We start from the raw sequence: 18,619 nt of genomic DNA, 5'->3' as shown, positions 1-18,619 counted from the left end.
CCGAACGAGTCCTAACAGTCATCTTCTGATAGAGTCTGCAACAGGTAGGCTGTATGTGAAGATCACTGATAACACTGATCATTGCTAAGCGATGGCAAAGTATTGACCAGTGTTTTTTTTTAAAAAATTTTTTTAAAATTGACATAGCCCCTCCCTCAATAAAAGTCAAAATGACCCCTTTACCGTAAACATTTATCATAGCATGTGCAATTGTCTAAGCTATTAAACTATAAGAATAATATTCCCGTACAGTAAATGGCCTAAAGGAGGAAAAAAGTGCAAGGATTACTGTTTTTGTCACGTTATTTATAAAATAAAGAAAGAAATGAAAATATTAAAGAAATATTAAAATATATGAATTTAAAAGGGGTTATCCAGCGCTACAAAAACATGGCCATTTTTACCCCACTCTTGTCACCAGTTCAGGTGTGGTTTGCAATGAAGCTCCATTTACTTAAACGGAACTGAGTTTCAAACCCCACCCAATCTGAAGACAAGAGTGGGGCAAAAGTGGCCATGTTTTTGTAGCACTGGTTAACCCCTTTAACAAAAATTAGAGATTATTACACAAAAAATTACACCCCAAAAATCACTGTAGTGGAAAAAAAATCTAATCACTAATGCTCTTAGAAGGCTAGGAGGGAATAAGCAAAAAGGAAAATTTGGGCCAAAAATCCATGGTGTCCTCAAGAGGTAAAAAAAAAAAGTTTGCAGGATACAGTCCTAAATGTGTCTACTGCATCAATCTTCTATGGGTGTTTTTCAGAGGTCTTCAGTGCAACATAGCAACATATACCCCCTTGCTGTAAATAAGATGGGTACAAATATATCTTGATTCTGTTTTAATTTATGCTAATGGTTTGAAATAACACATAAGCTCACATAATGACTTTACTGAAAGTCTAATTAAAAGTAAATCCGAGCCACAGAATCTTTGTAAACAAACCATTATTTCAGTCTGAAAAATGAAGATGTTATTTTTAAGACTAACTCTTAAATTGGTCTGAAATGAGGCATTTAGACACTTATCCAATATGTTCCAATTAAGGAGTGGTGGTATCACCAATATCTGATGACTCTATTAACTACACTCTCATACAAATTAAGTGGCTACAAACTTTTTTCCTTGCTTTGAGAATGAACAGAGAAATACAAGAAATATACTCCAGATATGAACAAGCACATAACAACATTTCGTGCATAGCATGTGACAAGGTAATTTCAGTTCTTAGATCATACAGATGCAAAAGAAGAACCCGTGGAGCCTCATTAAAGAGTCTCGGAACACAGGACTAGCCAGATATCCCTCCGGGAAGGACCCAGCCAAGGGGTGGGGTGTTTGATTTACTTTACCCAGGGGGCACTGCACCTAGGATTTCACTGCATTGAGCGCTTTCACTAGCAGTCGGCAGTGTTATCGTTTGGCTGGTCTCCCTGAAATCAGCGATCTGTTTCTCTTAGATCATACAGAGGAATAGACAGTCAATTATCAGCAGATTGCACATTACCTAACATGGCATCAACTTTAACAAATTTCTTCAATCTAAACCTAAGCATGCAATTTAGTTTGTATTAGATGATTACATACTTTAGATTTATGTAAAATCTAAAAGAAAGCCACAGTAGTTATCATGTTGCTAATCTAAATGCTTACTCAACATGCTAATGTAGCAAAGATCAACAGGGCAGCAGTTGACTCTGTACTAACAGGTGACACCACTGTTTCATGGAAAACTAGACCTATAGATTCAGTTTTTTCCACTGAAGACTTCTAGAAAGGGATACTCAAAAGAAAAAAAAAGCATATTCACAAAGAAGGTAAAATAGAACATACAAAAATACAAAAATGTACATGAGCGTACATTAAAAACATTAAAATGTCAACAAAGGTCCTGCCAGCGTCCTAGCTGGGACCTATCAACCAACCTAATCCTAGACCACAACACATCCCCGAAGAAGCCATTGGACGGCAGAACGCGTGAGGTGTTTTCTGTTTTTACCTGACCTCTCTTACTACTGGATAGAGATGATCGAACATCGGGAATTTTCAGGTTAGTTCATACTCGAATCTTCAGCATTTGACTTCCGCTGCCTTTCTGTTCTGTGGTGAAGGTGGAGACAGCCCGAGTACTGCCTGGAAAACAGGGATACAGCCTAGGTAATAGTCTGTATCCCTGTTTTACAGGCGGTACTTGGGCTGTCTCCACCTTCCTCATGGAACGGAAAGGCAGCGGAAGTCAAATGCCGAAGGTTCGAGTTTGAACGAACCTGAAAATTCCTGATGTTGGATCATCTCTACTACTGGACCGCACATGGTGAAATTTTCATACATTTTTTTCTGCTTATATTTTTTCTCTATTTTTTCATTCTTTGCCTGCACACTGCACTATTTATAGGTTATAGAACAGTTTTGATGCACATTTGTTGCTTTTGTCCATGTGTTGTATTCTAGGGTCAGGTTGGTTGATAGGTCCCAGCTGTTGGCACCTATGTTGACATTTTAATGGTTTTAAATTAGGGTGGTATCTGGGGCCTGTCTCCCTAGTTCTACACTTCTGTACTTTTTTGTATTTTTGTATGTATTATTGTATGCAACAAATAAATATTGTTTTTGAGGTGCTACCTTTTTCTGCATGTGCTTTTTTTCTTTTGAGTGTTGCTACAATTTACTTGCATTATTTTAGGTCTGTATTTGTGGTGCCCATGTCTTTTTTTTTTTTTTCTAGGAAGGGATCTTATCTTAAAAGTATTAAAGGTAAAATGGTGAAAAAGAAAACAAGCCATAGAGTGGCCTGGTTTACACAGTAAATGTGGGTTTGATTATAATATAACCATTATTATAAAGAATATGGTTATGCAAATAGAGATTATTGTATAAATTAATGCAGATAAATGTGGCGGAAATTGAGATGTTGATTACAAACTAGTTTAAACAGGTGCTTAGCCAGTAAAACAAGAACATATGGGGGGGGGGGGGGGTTGTAATAAATAAAAATGTGTGATTCTAAACTTATACTAGATTTTCTACAAACACACAAAATTTTTAAAGAACCCCATAAACCTTTTATCTACTGATGGCAGGTTCAGATGTTCGGTATAAGGTGTATGGGGCAGATGATTTTGGTGCAGATAAAGGTGGAACGTGATGAAAAATAACCACCCCACTCCTTTGTTCTGGGAGAGATAAGCTACAGTCATAGATCTCTGGCTATGGCTTAACCCTCCCCATGGAGAACACAGAAACACTTTGTCATGCCAAACGGGAGGATGGGAACCGGACAGGAGAGATAACTGATATCTGGATAAATGTTTTTGCAAATTGCTAAATTTTGCAAATTTTTGCAGATGTATGGCCCCCTTATAAATAGTACAGGCTGTGTAAACATTAGGTGCAATTCTACCTCTGGTCATCCCTACTATCTCTATTACTTTCACTTCTTTTGTTTCAAATATTAGTTTGTTTCTATGTTATGTCTGTTTTACTTTGTACATTTCCCTTCTGAAATGAAAGGTATTGTGGAATATCATGGCCCAATAGAAATAATATTATATTAGTAAAAGTGGACCTTACATTTGCATTCTTACAGAATGTTACACCAGTAATATTGAATAATACCCAGGGATCATTCGAGACACATGACGGGAAGAAATTGTTACCTGTTCTCCAGACACTCCAACTTAATTTTAGCTTGTAGGTTGTACAAAGAATAAGCAAAGGTAGTTTAACTTGCCACCTAGTCATAAATCATGCTGATTAATTCCTTTCCAATATATACTGTAATTTTTATTTTATTTTTTTCAAACAATTCCTTAGGTATTCAGGAATAAAATATTTCTACCTATGCAAATTTCCAATTAATCTGCATTTTTCTAACTTTGCTGAGTGCAGTAAATTCCTTTTGCTGAGTCTAATTAACCTTCATATGTAAATTCCCAGAAAGTGTTTAGAAGTGTAAAAGGCCCACAGTGGAATTGTATTGTCATCCAGTGACTTGGCTCCCATCCTGCTGATGCAATGTCTTATTACAGATTGTAAATGCCTGAAAACATTCCTGCTGGCCCTTTATCTGCAGTACAGCCTTATGTATGTTTATACAGAAAATGTACAGTATATTAACTAAATAGTTTTAGGCCCATATATTATGATTGGGGATGGAATGTTTTACCCTTATAATTTAACAAAAACAAAAAGATAAGGCTATAATCGCATTATAACTTGTATTTTTGTAAAATAAACATGGGAAGGTGACATCACTAAGGAGACGCTGATGATGTAATCTATGTGACCAAGCAGGTTTACTTTATTTTCTGTGATTTTAGTATTTACTATACCCTAGCATTACTTTACATATCATGACTATTTCCATATTGTAGAAAATCCCTATTTAGGTTACTTTATGTTAGAAAATGTATACCTATATAATCCCTACAGCTGTATCAATCATTCATAAGGAAACGTTTTTCATTTTACCGCTAGGATTCGGTTCAGTTGACCCTTGCATATATATATATTGATGCACATACCTTACAATGGGCACGATTGAGATGCAAAAGTACAGTGGTACCTCGGTTCTCAAACTGCTTGAAACTCAAACAGTATTTACAAGGAAAGTTTGCTTTGGTTCTCAAACTCTTGCTTGGTTCTCTTTTCGGACCCCCAGTCTTGAAGTACAGTAATATCACGGTATTCAAATGAAAATTTACCTGGAAGTAACGTTCAGAATTCAAACTTTGCTTGGTATCTGAACATTTTTTAGAGCGTGAGTTGTGTGTTGAACCTAGTGAGTTTAGCACTGGAGAGGGTTCACATACAGTACAGTGCTGTATAAGATTGCTGGGGTGCATGTACAGTACAGTAGTAGTACAGTCAGTGCCCCACCATCTCCCATCCCTTACAGTGCTGTATAAGGCTGGGTTCACACTACGTATATTTCAGTCAGTATTGTGGTCCTCATATTGCAACCAAAACCAGGAGCGGATTAAAAACACAGAAAGGCTCTGTCCACACAATGTTGAAATTGAGTGGACAGGCGCCATATACCAGTAAATAACTGCCATTATTTCAATATAACAGCCGTTGTTTTAAAATACCAGCAAATATTTGCCATTAAATGGCGGCCATCCACTCAATTTCAACATTGTGTGAACAGATCCTTTCTGTGTTTTTAACCCCTTGCCGCAAAATGACGTTTGGGGAACGTCATGTAAAGTAGGTAGTTAATGCAACATGACGTTCCCCAAACATCATGTTGTTCCTGCCTCCCCCCACTGTCGGTAAGTGAGATCGGAGGCAGTATCACACCACATCCTCCCGCCGCCTCTGCCCAGAGGGGAGCCGCGCTCCCCCCGGGCAGTTAACCCCATAATCGCCGCAGCCGATGCGACCGCAGCGTCTATGGGGGAGATGTCATGTTTGCCGACGATCGGGCGGCGGGAGGAGGCTGCAGCACGTTGCCTCCTCCCGCCGCCACTGTCACTGTGTCCCCCGGCCCCCCTTCCCCTGCCGCCGGTACCGGAGATCGCCGCTATCAACGTTATAACGGCAATCTCCGGTACCGCCGCCGCCGACAGCTTTTATCTCCCCCCACCTTGAATCCACGGTGGGGGGAGATGAAAATGTAATAATCAGACCCCAGATCAGCCCCCCTAGTGCCCCGATCACTAACCCTCTCCCTCCCCGGGCGGCCATCAAATCCAAGATGGCCGCCCCCATCCCTGCGAACAAACAATGTTTGTTCGCAGGGATGGAAATGAAAAAATAATCAAAGCCCCATGCTCTCCGCCACCGGATGTAGCGGAGAGCACGGGGCAGTGATCGGTGACCCCCCTGTGGGGTCCCGGAACAGGCGATCGGCGGTATATACTATATACCACTGATCACTTGTTCCCAGTGCTGCCGGCACTTTTTATCCCCTGTCACCATAAATCATTGGTGACAGGGGATAAAAAGTGATACAGTGTCGCCCCCCAAGTCGCCCCCCACCCCCCCAGTCACCCCCTGTCCCCCAGTCACCCGCCCTTCCCCATATACTCAACGGATCCACGGAGGTCCGTCCTCCTCGACGTCCTGACTGCTTCTGATGTGCGCATGCGCGCCAGAAGCAGCAAGCTCTTAAAATTTAAAGTGACAGAGACCAATTTGGTCTCTGTCACTGAACTATGATTACTGTGATAGAAAATATCACAGTAATCATAGTAATACAGTGAAAATGAATGTATAAAGTACAAAAAGTGACAAACATACAAAAAAATAAAACACACACTTTTTATTATAGTAATAATTGCAGTTTACTCCCAAATTGCCCCTAACCCCCCCAGGTTACCCGTAACCACCGCACGTTGCCCATAACCGCCCCAGGTTGTCCGTAATCACGCCAGATTGTACGTAACCACCGCTCGCTGCCCGTAACAACCGCACGTTGCCCGTAACAACCGCACATTGCTCGTAACCACCGCACGTTGCTCGTAACAACCGCACATTGCCCGTAACCACCGCACATTGCCCGTAACCACCGCACGTTGCCCGTAACCACCGCACGTTGCCCGTAATCACGCCAGATTGCCCATAACAACCGCACGTTGCCCCTAACCACCGCACGTTGCCCCTAACTGCCCCAGGTTGCATGTAATCACAACAGATTACCCATAACCACCCCAGGTTGCCCGTAATCACGCCAGATTACACGTAACCACCGCACGTTGCCCGTAACTACTGCACATTGCCCGTAACCACCGCACGTTGCCCGTAATCACGCCAGATTGCACGTAACCACTGCACGTTGCCCGTAACAACCGTTACCCCTAACCGCCCCAGGTTGCCTGTATTCACACCAGATTACCCGTAACCACGCCAGATTACACGTAACCACCGCACGTTGCCTGTAACCACCGCACGTTGCCCGTAACCACCGCACGTTGCCCGTAACCACCGCACGTTGCCCGTAACCACCGCACGTTGCCCGTAGTCACGCCAGATTGCACGTAATCACGCAAGATTGCACGTAACCACCGCACGTTGCCCCTAACCACCTCAGGTTGCCTGTAATCACACCAGATTACCCGTAACCACCGCACGCTGCCCCTAACCGCCCCAGGTTGCCCATAATCACGCCAGATTACACGTAACCACCGCACGTTGCCACTGACCACCGCACGTTGCCACTGACCACCGCACGTTGCCACTGACCACTGCACGTTGCCACTGACCACCACACGTTGCCACTGACCGCCGCACATTGCCACTGACGGCCGCACGTTGCCACTGACCACCGCACATTGCCACTGACCGCCACACATTGGCACTGACCACCGCACGTTGCCTCTAACCACCGCACGTTGCCTCTAACCACCGCACACTGCCTCTAACCACCCCAAATTGTCAAAGACCCCCTCCAGATTGCCGTAACCAACCCAAATTATATATAAGCACTTCAGTTTATCCGTAACCAACCCAGATTGTCCGTAACCACCCCACGTTGGCCGTAACCACAGCAGGTTACCTGTAACCACCCCAGATTGGCTGTAACCACCGCAGATTACCCGTAACCACCTCCAGATTACCCGTGACCACCCCAAATTACCTGTAATCTAATTTTTTTATTGTATTTTAGTAACTGCGCTATTCTAATAACTGTTTCTAGCTGCGGTTTTGCTCCAGCAAATTGGCGCTCCCTTCCTTCTGAGCCCCGCTGTGTGCCCATACAGGGGTTTATGCCCACATATGAGGTACCGTTCTACTCAGGAGAACCTGCGTTACAGATTTTGGGGTACATTTTCTCTCCTGTTCCTTGTGAAATTTAGAAATTGCCAACTAAAGGAACATATTATTGGAAAAATTCGAGTTTTTCATTTTTACTGTCTATTTTTGAATACTTTCCTCTAATACCTGTGGGGTCAAAATGGTCACCACACCCCAAGATGAATTCTTTGAGGGGTGTACCTTCCAAAATGGGGTGACTTATGGCAGGATTTTACTCCGCTGGCACTACAGGGGCTCTGCAAACGCACCTGACGCTCAGAAACTTCTTCAGCAAAATCTGCACTGAAAATGCTAATTGGCGCTCCTTCCCTTCTGAGCCCTGCTGTGTGCCCATAGAGTGGTTTATGCCCACATATGGGGTACCGTTCTACTCACGAGAACCTGCGTTATAAATTTTTGGGTAAATTTTTTCTCCTGTTCCTCGTGAAATTGAGAAATTTTAAACTAAACAAACATATTATTGGAAAAATTCGAGTTTTTCTTTTTTACTCTCTACTTTTAAATACTTTCCTCTAATACCTGTGGGGTCAAAATGGTCACCACACCCCAAGATGAATTCTTTGAGGGGTGTACTTTCCTAAATGGGGTCATTTTTGGGGGGTTCTATTCTGCTGACACTACAGGGGCGCTGCAAATGCACCTGGCGCTCAGAAACTTCTTCGGAAAAATCTGCACTAAAAATGCTAATTGGCGCTCCTTCCCTTCTGAGCCCGGCTGGGTGCCCATACAGTGGTTTATGCCCACATATGGGGTACCGTTCTACTCAGGAGAACCTGCGTTACAGATTTGGGCATGCAGATTCTCCCCTGTTCCTAGTGAAATTGAGAAATTTCAAACTAAACGAACATATTATTGGAAAAATTCTAGTTTTTCAATTTTACTGTCTTATTTTGAATACTTTCCTCTAATACCTGTGGGGTCAAAATGGTCACCACACCCCAAGATGAATTCTTCGAGGGGTGTACTTTCCAAAATGGGGTGACTTTTGGGGGGGTTCTCTTCTGAGGACACTACAGGGGCACTACAAACGCACCTGGCGCTCAGAAACTACTTCAGCAAAATCTGAACTGAAAATGCTAATTGGCGCTCTCTTCCTTCTGAGCCCTCCTGTGTGGCCATACAGTGGTTTATGCCCACATATGGGGTACCGTTGTACTCAGGAGAACCTGTGTTACAAATTTTGGGGTGCGGTTTCTCTCATGTTCCTTGTGAAATTGAGAAATGTAAAACTAAACAAACATATTATTGGAAAAATTCAAGTTTTTCATTTTTACTGTTTAATTTTAAATACTTTCCTCTAATACCTGTGGGGTCAAAATGGTCACCACACCCCAAGATGAATTCTTTGAGGGGTGTACTTTCCAAAATGGGGTGACTTTTGGGGACACTACAGGAGCGCTGCAAACGCACCTGGCGCTCAGAAACTTTTTCAGCAAAATCTGCATTAAAAAAGCTAATTGGCGCTCCTTCCCTTCTGAGCCCTGCTGTGTGCCCATACAGTGGTTTACACCAACATATGGGGAACCGTTGTATTCAGGAGAACCTGCTTTACAAATTTTGGCATGCTTTTTTTCTCATGTTCCTTTTGAAAATGAGAAACTTTAATCTAAACATATATATTATTTGAAAATTTAAATTTTCGATTTTTTTTTTACAGCCTGATTGTGAATACTTTCCTCCAGCCCCTGTAGGGTTAAAATGCTCATTATACCCCTAGATTTATTTTTACGGTGTCTAGTTTCCAAAATGGGGTCACTTATGGGGGTTTTCAGTATACAAGCCTTCTAAATCCATTTAAAAAAAGAACTGGTACCTAAAAAAATCAGTTTTGGAAATTTTCACAAAATGTGATAATTTGCTAATAAATTTCTAAGCCCCGTAACACCCTAAAAAAGTAAAATATATTTTCCAAATTATGCAAGAATAAAGAGGACATATTGGTAATGTGATTTAGCAACTAATTTATGTGCTATGACTTCCTTTTTTAGAAGCAGAGAATTTCAGAAGTTCATAAAATGCTAATTTTTCAAATTTTCCATGATATTTTGATGTTTTTCACAAAAAATACACAAAGTAGTGACCAAATTTTGCTACTAATATAAAGTGCCATATGTGACAAAAAAACAATCTCAGAATCGCTAGCATACATTAAAGCATCACTGAGCTATAAGCGCATAAAGTGAGACAGGTCAGATTTTGAAAAAATGAGCCTGGTCATTAAGGCCGAAACAGGCTTTAGAGGCAAGGGGTTAATCCACTCCTGGTTTTGGTTGCAATATGAGGACCACAATACTGACTGAAATATACGTAGTGTGAACCCAGCCTAAAACTGCTGGAGTGCATATACAGTACAGTAGTAGTACAGTCAGTGCACCACCATCTCCCATCCCTTACAGTGCTGGGGTGCGGGACAATATACAGTAAAGGATGAGCGAAGAGTTGGCGCATTACTGTACTATGCTTAATTTGTTGAACATGTCTTGGTTAAAATGTACTGTACAGTATAGTGCTGTTCTACAATGTACTGTACTGCAGAAATTATATTGGGAACTTTTCAATGTAATAAATGAATATTGTAGGTAATTATTTGTGCGTGCTGGAACCAATTAAAGACATTTACATTATTTCCTATGGGAAAACACTGCTCGCTTCTCAGACTGCTCGGTTCTCAAACTGCCTTCCTGAGCCAATTAAGTTCGACAACTGAGGTACCACTGTATAACTATAGAAAAGTAGGAGATCCAATATTTGTTTCCCCACATGAGAATGGGTTCACACTACGGAGTCCAAGCGGATAAATTCCGTCAGAAGTACCCACTCACGGCCGTGCGCCTTTCCGTCCGTGCCATAGACACATTATATGACATGTCAATTCTTTCGGCGGATAGCGGAAACAGCTTGCCCATAGAATGCTGTCTATGGAGCCGGCGGAAAGGCGTGCGGCCGTGAGCGGATACTAGAAACAGAATCCGCCAGAATTTATCCGTGCGGATTCCGTAGTGTGAACCCACCCTAAAAGGGCATCTTATCCATGTTAGACTTAGTTAACTCTTATTTAGAGATATACTAAAATTCATCATTGTGCCGAATATTCAATTTTTTTATATGTTTATTTTACCATCTGTGTAAGCCTATGTTCACACGTCAAAAAAAGAAAAAACGGCAGCTGCCATTTCTATTTAAAAAGACGTCCGTTATTGCCGTGATGCAATTGACTTCAATGCAGTGCATTGAAGTCAATGGAATGACAGACGTCCAATGCACACAGTTTATAAAATGACGGACGTTGTCTGTGCAGCCGTCAAAATGTTGATCATGACAATTATTTTCGGATGTCTTTTGCAAACAGCGGACATTATTTTTTAGTTTTTCACCACACACAGTTCTTTTTTCACCGTCCTTTCACTGCTTTTACTATTAAATTTAATGGACTTTTCAATTAAAGACACACCCAAAGGCCAATTAGTAACCCCAAACTAGAACAATGTACTAACAGCTGACATTGCACGGGCGGCAAAACAGCGATACCTCTTTAATCTCCATAGTCCTTTCTGACACTGAGATGTAAGTCTTTTTTTTTCTATGTAAATCCCAGCAAAAATTCTGATGCAGTCATAAATCAATAAATTAAACTCATCATAAATGAAATAGTAACCAATACATTTCTGTTACATATATTGGCTGTATCCAATATATTAATGCTGGTTACATTCATACAATTCTAAAATAAAAACAGGAAAAAAGAAGAGAAATCTCTTATGTACACAGCATCCCTCCTGTATATAGATGTGTGACATTTATGGTAAAGGCTCTATTTAATGTAATATAAATTCACTGCTCCCTCTAGGCATGGTGTTTGCTATAAAGAATCAAATATATTTCCTGCATTTTATGCAGAGTAATCTTGTAAGGCTGAGGAATGAGGGTGAGTGTACCAGACAGTGAACTACAGTGTATTAACAAGAGGTAAATGATGACGGGTGATTGTATGGAGGGTTCTAGGGTACTCACAAATAGAATTGGAGAATCTCTAGGATTCTTAATGTTATGTATGTGTCTATTATTGATTATTTTTGTCTAGTTTGCATTAGTTATATAGCATCAAAATTAGCCTGAGTACCCAGAGGAAACTTATACCATACCAATCAGAGCATATATACTCCATGTTATGCATGTAAGACCTGTATCAAGGTAGCCAAGATTGGTGCCAACTCCACTTTTAAATGAGTTGTAGAAGGGATAGATAGATAGATAGATAGATAGATAGATAGATAGATAGATAGATAGATAGATAGATAGATAATGATAGGAGTGGATCATGATGATGAAGAGAGAGGGATTACAGCTTTGAAAGGGATAATAGGATGTAGGGAACAATGAAAACTATTACCTGTTTCCTAAACTAGTTTTTTTATGATGCTTTTAGCAGAATGGGAACCCATTCCAAGTTGTACTTTGAAACCTATTCCCTGCTTAACTATGTACGTCCAGAGCAAAAAGATTGTGGCACTCACCCATCCAAAGAATGTATTTATTAAAACAGGTACATAAGAAGGCAGCATATGCACATGTTTTAAAAAATTAATTATTTGGATGAGTGAGTTCCACAATCTTTGAACTGTACTTTGGACTGACTCATTGTTCACGGTTGAGCACCACTGTAGTAAGATACAGCTACCCATACCAGTGTATTTAGTCATTTTAATTGCTTTTACGTGAAGGGTCCAGTTCTAGTGTTATATAGCCAAATATGTTTAGTTAACCACCTATAACTATAGATGTTATCGATTGTGGGCTTTAGATGCATGATGTAAGTGTATGTCAGGGCGCATTAACCACCTCAACACTTTTATGTACTATTACTGTATATTAAAGGGGTTTTCGAGAGAAAAAAAAATGTTTAAAACATATACAGACTTGTAAATTACTTCTATTTTAAAAACTCAAGTACTTCCAGTACTTATTAGCTGCCGTATGCACTGATGGAGGAAACACTCAAAGAGCTAAAATCAGGCTCCCCTTTTCCAGGCTGTGCTGCCCTGCTCTGTGGTGAGTCTGTCGATAAGATGACTGACATGGAGGAGCATGTGACCATGCCCTGCCTCCAGTTTCCTCCATAGGCATATACAGGCTCAGTGGTGGATACTGGGGAGGCGGGGCATGGTCACATGCTCCCCCGTGTCGGCCATCTTATGGACAGACTCATGACAGAGTCAGGGCACCACAGCCTGGAGGATGGCAGTCTGATTTTAACTCTATGAGGCACACAGGGAACTACTGTCAGTATATACAGTAAGTACACTTACCAATAATGTACACTGAATTATATTACTGTGAAGTGGTCAACCACTTTAATGAAGATTAAGGGTGGGTTCACATGAACTCAGGCTGCGAGTTCCACAGCGCAATCCATTGCGATTCCCGGTACTGTCAGTTTGAATAGGTGTACATACAGCGGAATTTTCATGCCACTGGGAGTATGTAAAGCAACATCCCCTTTAGCCTGCATCGGCCTGATGTATACATTATCCCTCCACGCTCCAGCCTGCTTTTGTGGCTCCCAGCTCCCTGACGCGGGACGCTTAGCCAATCAGTGCACTCTCCCGCCGCAGGCACTGATTGAAATCCGCTGCGATTCCGGTATGTGTGAACCCACCCTAACAGTAGTTTTATCAGTTCATAAATTTACACTGCACATCTAACGTGACGATTCCTTAAAAATGTACGAAGCAAAGCTGAGAAAAAAGCTTTAGCATTAAAGCTTTCCCTACCTGAGGAGTTGATTTTCCAGATTAATATGAGTCAAAAAGGTTAATTGTTCCCTGTCGTGTAATGAAGTGTTGCGGAGACGTGGCTTGCCATCGCTTCTTGCGTGCTTGGTAACATTTGTTTACAATTGACATACAGATGTATCTGTAAGGATGGATTGTGAAGGCAGTAACTTTATTGTGTGACGGATATAAAACTAGATTTAATGCACTGTCAGGGATTCCTTCAAACAAGAGGAGCCTTAGTTAACTCACTCAACTTTTTAAAGCATTCACATTTAAAAGGGTGATACATCTGTACTCCTCTAGTGTACTGACATATAGCATATTTCTGCCTGGTTGTCAGCTCAGATCAAGCCGGTGTTAGCTGGTGATAGATCTTACAGCAGCGGCAGAAAACATTGCATGAATGCAAGTTTCAGACACTTCACAGCCTCTGTTTTGTCTGCAAACATTCATGGTGGGAAATAATTAGACAAAGGTCTTAACACGTAATTGATTGCCTGTCTATGGCATTGCACTCTAAAGGTCGTGTATAAATGGAGAAAAAAATGCAAAAGTCATCATTTTAAGGGAAATGTGCATATTTATCAATTATAATGACAAGTGTTATATCTGTATAGCTCAGTGTCTGTAGGATTAACATATGTGATTGAGAGAATAAAATAGATGCAATGTTATATTTTAACCCCAGGACCGGGCTAATTTTCATTTTTGCGCTTTCATTTTTTCCTCTCTGTGTTTAAAAGGCCATAGCGCTTGCATTTTTCACCTATACTTCTTTGGTCCACGGGCTATGTGATTTTTGATCTATGGACTTTGTCATTTTTTACGCCATGATCTGTTCTTTTTCTCTGTACCTTGCTTGCGTATATGCAACATTTTGATCACTTTTTTTTACAATTTTTCTGGATTTGATGTGACAAAAAATCCACAATTTTTCACCTTTGCGTGTTTTTGCGTTTACACTGTTTACTGTAAGGGATCAGGAATGTAATAATTTAATAGTTCAGGCGATAAAGCACGCGGCAATACCAAATATGTTTATTTTTTATTTATTTATTTTTATTTGTAAAATGGAAAAAGGGGCACGATTTAAACTTTTATTAGTGGAGGGGATTTTTTATTAATAAAAACATTTTAAATGTACACATTCACTTTTAATCCCCATGGGGGACTTTTATTATCACTGTAGTGATCGCTCATAGAGATTAGTATAGTATACATTATACAGCACTGATCGATTAGATCATTGCTGTATTACTCTGGTCTGCTGCAGACCAGATCTACAGTTTGCCAAGCCAGGACCAGAGTCAGTGCGATGCTGAGCCCTGGCCCAGTAAGCAGAAAGGATCTCCCCTCTGCGATCGTGGGAGAGAGATCTCCCACTAGACAACAGGGATAGGGGCACAGAAGACATTTAAGTGCAGCTGTCAATTTTGATAGTTGCATTTAAATGTCTAATTAGTGATGATCGGACCACGCCCCCTAATAGCCATGGTTCCGGGCTGCAGATAGTGGGGTCATCGCACAACCCCTCTCTGACATTACCCCCACACACACACACACTCACATTAGAATGCACATGTACGTTCTGATGCGGGCAGGGATTGAAGAAGCAATTTTGTTATTATCTGTATAAACATATTTTCATCTTCTTTGATTCTTTTGCAATCAAAAATGAGAAATGGGCAGAAACTGAAAATGGGCAGACTTACTAAAAGGGCAGTACATTAAGCATCAGTACATTATGTGCCAGGTCTGCTGGGACATTGCTAGGATGTTTAGAGATCAGGAGCACAAGTTCAAGGTCAGGTCAGGGGCATAACTACCACTTTAGCAGTCATAGCGAGTGCTAGGGGGCCCAGTGAATCAGGGGGCGCCATGGCCTGCTCTTTTGTGTCATCATTTACAGCACCAGGTGACCTCCGAAGATCTGGAATTGTCTCCTGCCAAGTGCTTACAGTTATGCAGTTATGACTACACTTGATGGCTTAGTGTCAGTCAGGAGGGGGGCGAGCAATCAAAAGTTTGCAATGGGGGCCCTGCCATTTCTAGTTACACCTTTTTTTTTTTTTTTTTTTAAAGATCTTTAAAATAAACACTTGATAAAAAAAAATGTCACTACTGACAATAGTTTCCCTTCAAGTATAAGCTGGAATTGTATTTTATGATATCTGTAATATGATGTTTTATTAATACTTTAGTTTTTTCCTCTTTGTTTTGAAGAATGCTTGAAGATGATCTGAAGCTGAGCAGCGATGAGGAAGACAGTGAACAGGTACAGTTATTTACATACACCTTCACATGGTTACACTAATTGGAATTCTTCAGCTACAAATCAAGTAAACTACATGGCTGACCTTAAAGCCCCCAAATCAATAAGACGCTCACTGGGTAATTAGTAATAATACCTATAATAGCTTTGTGTATATCATTATACAAAACTATTTCTGAGGCCACAAATCCCTAAAAAACTGCACTGAAATGTGTAATGTTTTCTTTGATTAACTTACGCTTGCCAATGACATTATGAATTATTTTGCATTATATTTGCATCAGATTTACAGAAGACGCTACATGAGATATACAGTGGAATATTAGGCTAGGTTCACACTGTGCACACTAAAAAAAAAGAGATATGTTTAGATTCTTTTTTTTATAATGTATACACGTAAAAGGATGTAAAACACATCCTGCATACAACTTAATGAATTTTTACCATCCATTTTTGCATACGTTGATCGGACATCACAAACATTTTTTGTTTGCTTCATTTAAAATCTGTTTGAGTTCAACAATTTCATTGCAAGGTATGCTGTAAAAATTCAAATCTGTGAGGTCAAAGGGAAGAGAATAGGAAGACTGAGCTCTGACCATCATGTATTATGAATGCCCTGATCCTGACTTATCTATATACTGGTGTCACCTTTCACTGTAATTCTGCCTGTGATGAGAACAACAAGTGTAAGCTTATTATTAGGCTTAGTGACCAAACTGCAAGGTTTCAAGATTTAGTAATTAGAGATGAGCGAATCACTCATCTAAACAAAGTGAAGTGCTTTGTTATTAAGACAGCTATGGCATTGGCTATTGGCTATTATGCTGTAAAAATATACAAATGTCTATCTCCTAACCACGCGACAGGGATAAACTCCCCCCTTCCCTGTATCCATCCCCTGCTTGGTTGAACTTGATGGACATGTGTCTTTTTTCAACCTTATTAACTATGTAACTATGGCGGGGAAGGGAGGGTCGTGATCTGACTGCTGGGACAACTCACAGCAATCTTGATAGCAACAAAACTCTCTGCATCTCCGTACATTCTCAGTGCTCAGGTCGTTCCCCTAAATAAGGAATGGAGCAGTGTACATGTGCGCAGTTGTCATGATTGGTCAACCCCTTTTAAGAATATTTACCTTAAATAAATAAAAAAAAATATATATATATATATACTATATATATATATGTGTGTGCGTGTGTGTGTGTGAACATAGCCTTGGAGATAGATATATATATATATCTCCAAGGCTATGTTTACACACTGTAATACAACGGCCGTTGTTTAACAATGACCTTTGTATTACAGAGTAGTACCGGACGCATTTTTACATGTTCCGGTGGCCGATACTGCCATATCGTCCGCAGGAATATTACTGGTTATTTGAATTGTGGGCACCTTTGGGGCGTGCCTGCAAATCAATTAACCATTGACCTCAATACAAACGGCCGTTGTTTACAGTCTTCCAGTCGGAAATAATTGAAATGCCAATTATTTCCACAGCCTTAGGGGAACAGAGGCTGTTGTACAATACATTGAGTGCACAGCAGCTGCTGTTCCCCATAGGATTCAACACAGTGTATGGCTACTGTTACATTCAACAACATTGGCCGTTCTTGTATAAACAATCATTTGTATAGGCTTTTTTTTAAGGTTTAAAGCCTGATATACTGGTTTTCATCCCTAGTTGCCTGTTACCTTGTTCTCCAGGACAAGTTAACATTTCCTGCTTGCCCTTATCAATTGGTCCCTACCTGTTTCATATAAGAAAGGTTTTCGACGTGATGCATTGCTTGTGTCTCTGTCACATTGAAGATATTTATGGTTGTGCCAAGCATTCCATTAAATATGCTTTCCTTTGCTGTTTAATGGGGTTAGTTTGGATTAGAGGAGCACTGTAAGTGAGGGGTTAGATCTGGAATCAATTTTCATTTACAGTTGAGCAGCAGCTATTGATGCCGGGCTCACAGCTCAATAAAAGATCTAAAGATATAGACTTCATACTTTTCTTTCAATATAAACAGCATAATCAGTCTCAAATGTTTTTGCAAAGACACGAGTATTGACATTTTTTATTTAATAACTGTCTTTTAAGTTTTGAGTTATCAGCAGCCTGCAATGTTTCAATGATTTTTTTTCTCTCTGAATCATGCTGACCATCACAAAGGATATTTATAGGACATGTTCATTATAGCAAGCAAGCATCTGTTTAACATTTCATATGGGATTTCCTGCATTATTAAGCCGTAGACTGGACAGATTTTTACCGTTTTATGGCAATATTATTGAGCATACCAATGGTTTTGATTGTTCTGAACCACAAAGCTTTTAATCTTCCAGATAAAAATTTACTTTTAAGGATGGCAATTAAAGACTCCCGCGTTTGGATATTAATAAAAATATTCTCGCTGGAGCCTCCCATGTAATATTTAATAGGCCACTTCCATGTGCTAATAGGGTCTTCCATGTAATATGTATAATTGTGCTCCCTTCAGGCTATCCATAGATTTAGAGTACAACTCGAGAGGAGAACTCTGTTAATTGAGGGAAATTTCCTCTGTCTAATGAATAGATTTTCCATCCCTAGTGTTCATCCTCTAGGCCCGATTTTTCCCATAACATTTCATTTTTGAGTGCTAAACCCATACAGATTAATAATTGCCAATAGTGGATATAGTTGGATTTGGATGTAGTGGTGAACTTTGATCAGCATGACATTTTTTTTTTTATCTTGATGTATATTGTGAGAGCAGTATAAAATTTAAAGCTTCTTAAAGCGTAACTGTCATTTCAGGGCCATTTTTTTTTAAA

The 18,619-nt window shown here is 40.3% G+C and overlaps 1 protein-coding gene across 1 annotated transcript in view; it reads left to right on the top strand.

Moving 5' to 3' along the window:
- AFF2 (ALF transcription elongation factor 2) overlaps positions 1-18,619 on the top strand; it is a 441,996-nt gene that overhangs the window by 317,190 nt on the left and 106,187 nt on the right. Inside the window, exon 8 of the mRNA XM_069943040.1 lies at positions 15,757-15,808. Within this exon, the coding sequence (XP_069799141.1) occupies positions 15,757-15,808 (52 nt within the window). The remainder of the gene's footprint in view (positions 1-15,756; positions 15,809-18,619) is intronic.

The sequence above is a fragment of the Dendropsophus ebraccatus genome, chromosome 10, assembly GCF_027789765.1.
Source record: "Dendropsophus ebraccatus isolate aDenEbr1 chromosome 10, aDenEbr1.pat, whole genome shotgun sequence".
Classification (NCBI taxonomy): Eukaryota; Metazoa; Chordata; class Amphibia; order Anura; family Hylidae; genus Dendropsophus; species Dendropsophus ebraccatus.
The sequence above is the reverse complement of the archived record's forward strand: the minus strand, read 5'-3'. Positions and strand labels throughout refer to the sequence as shown.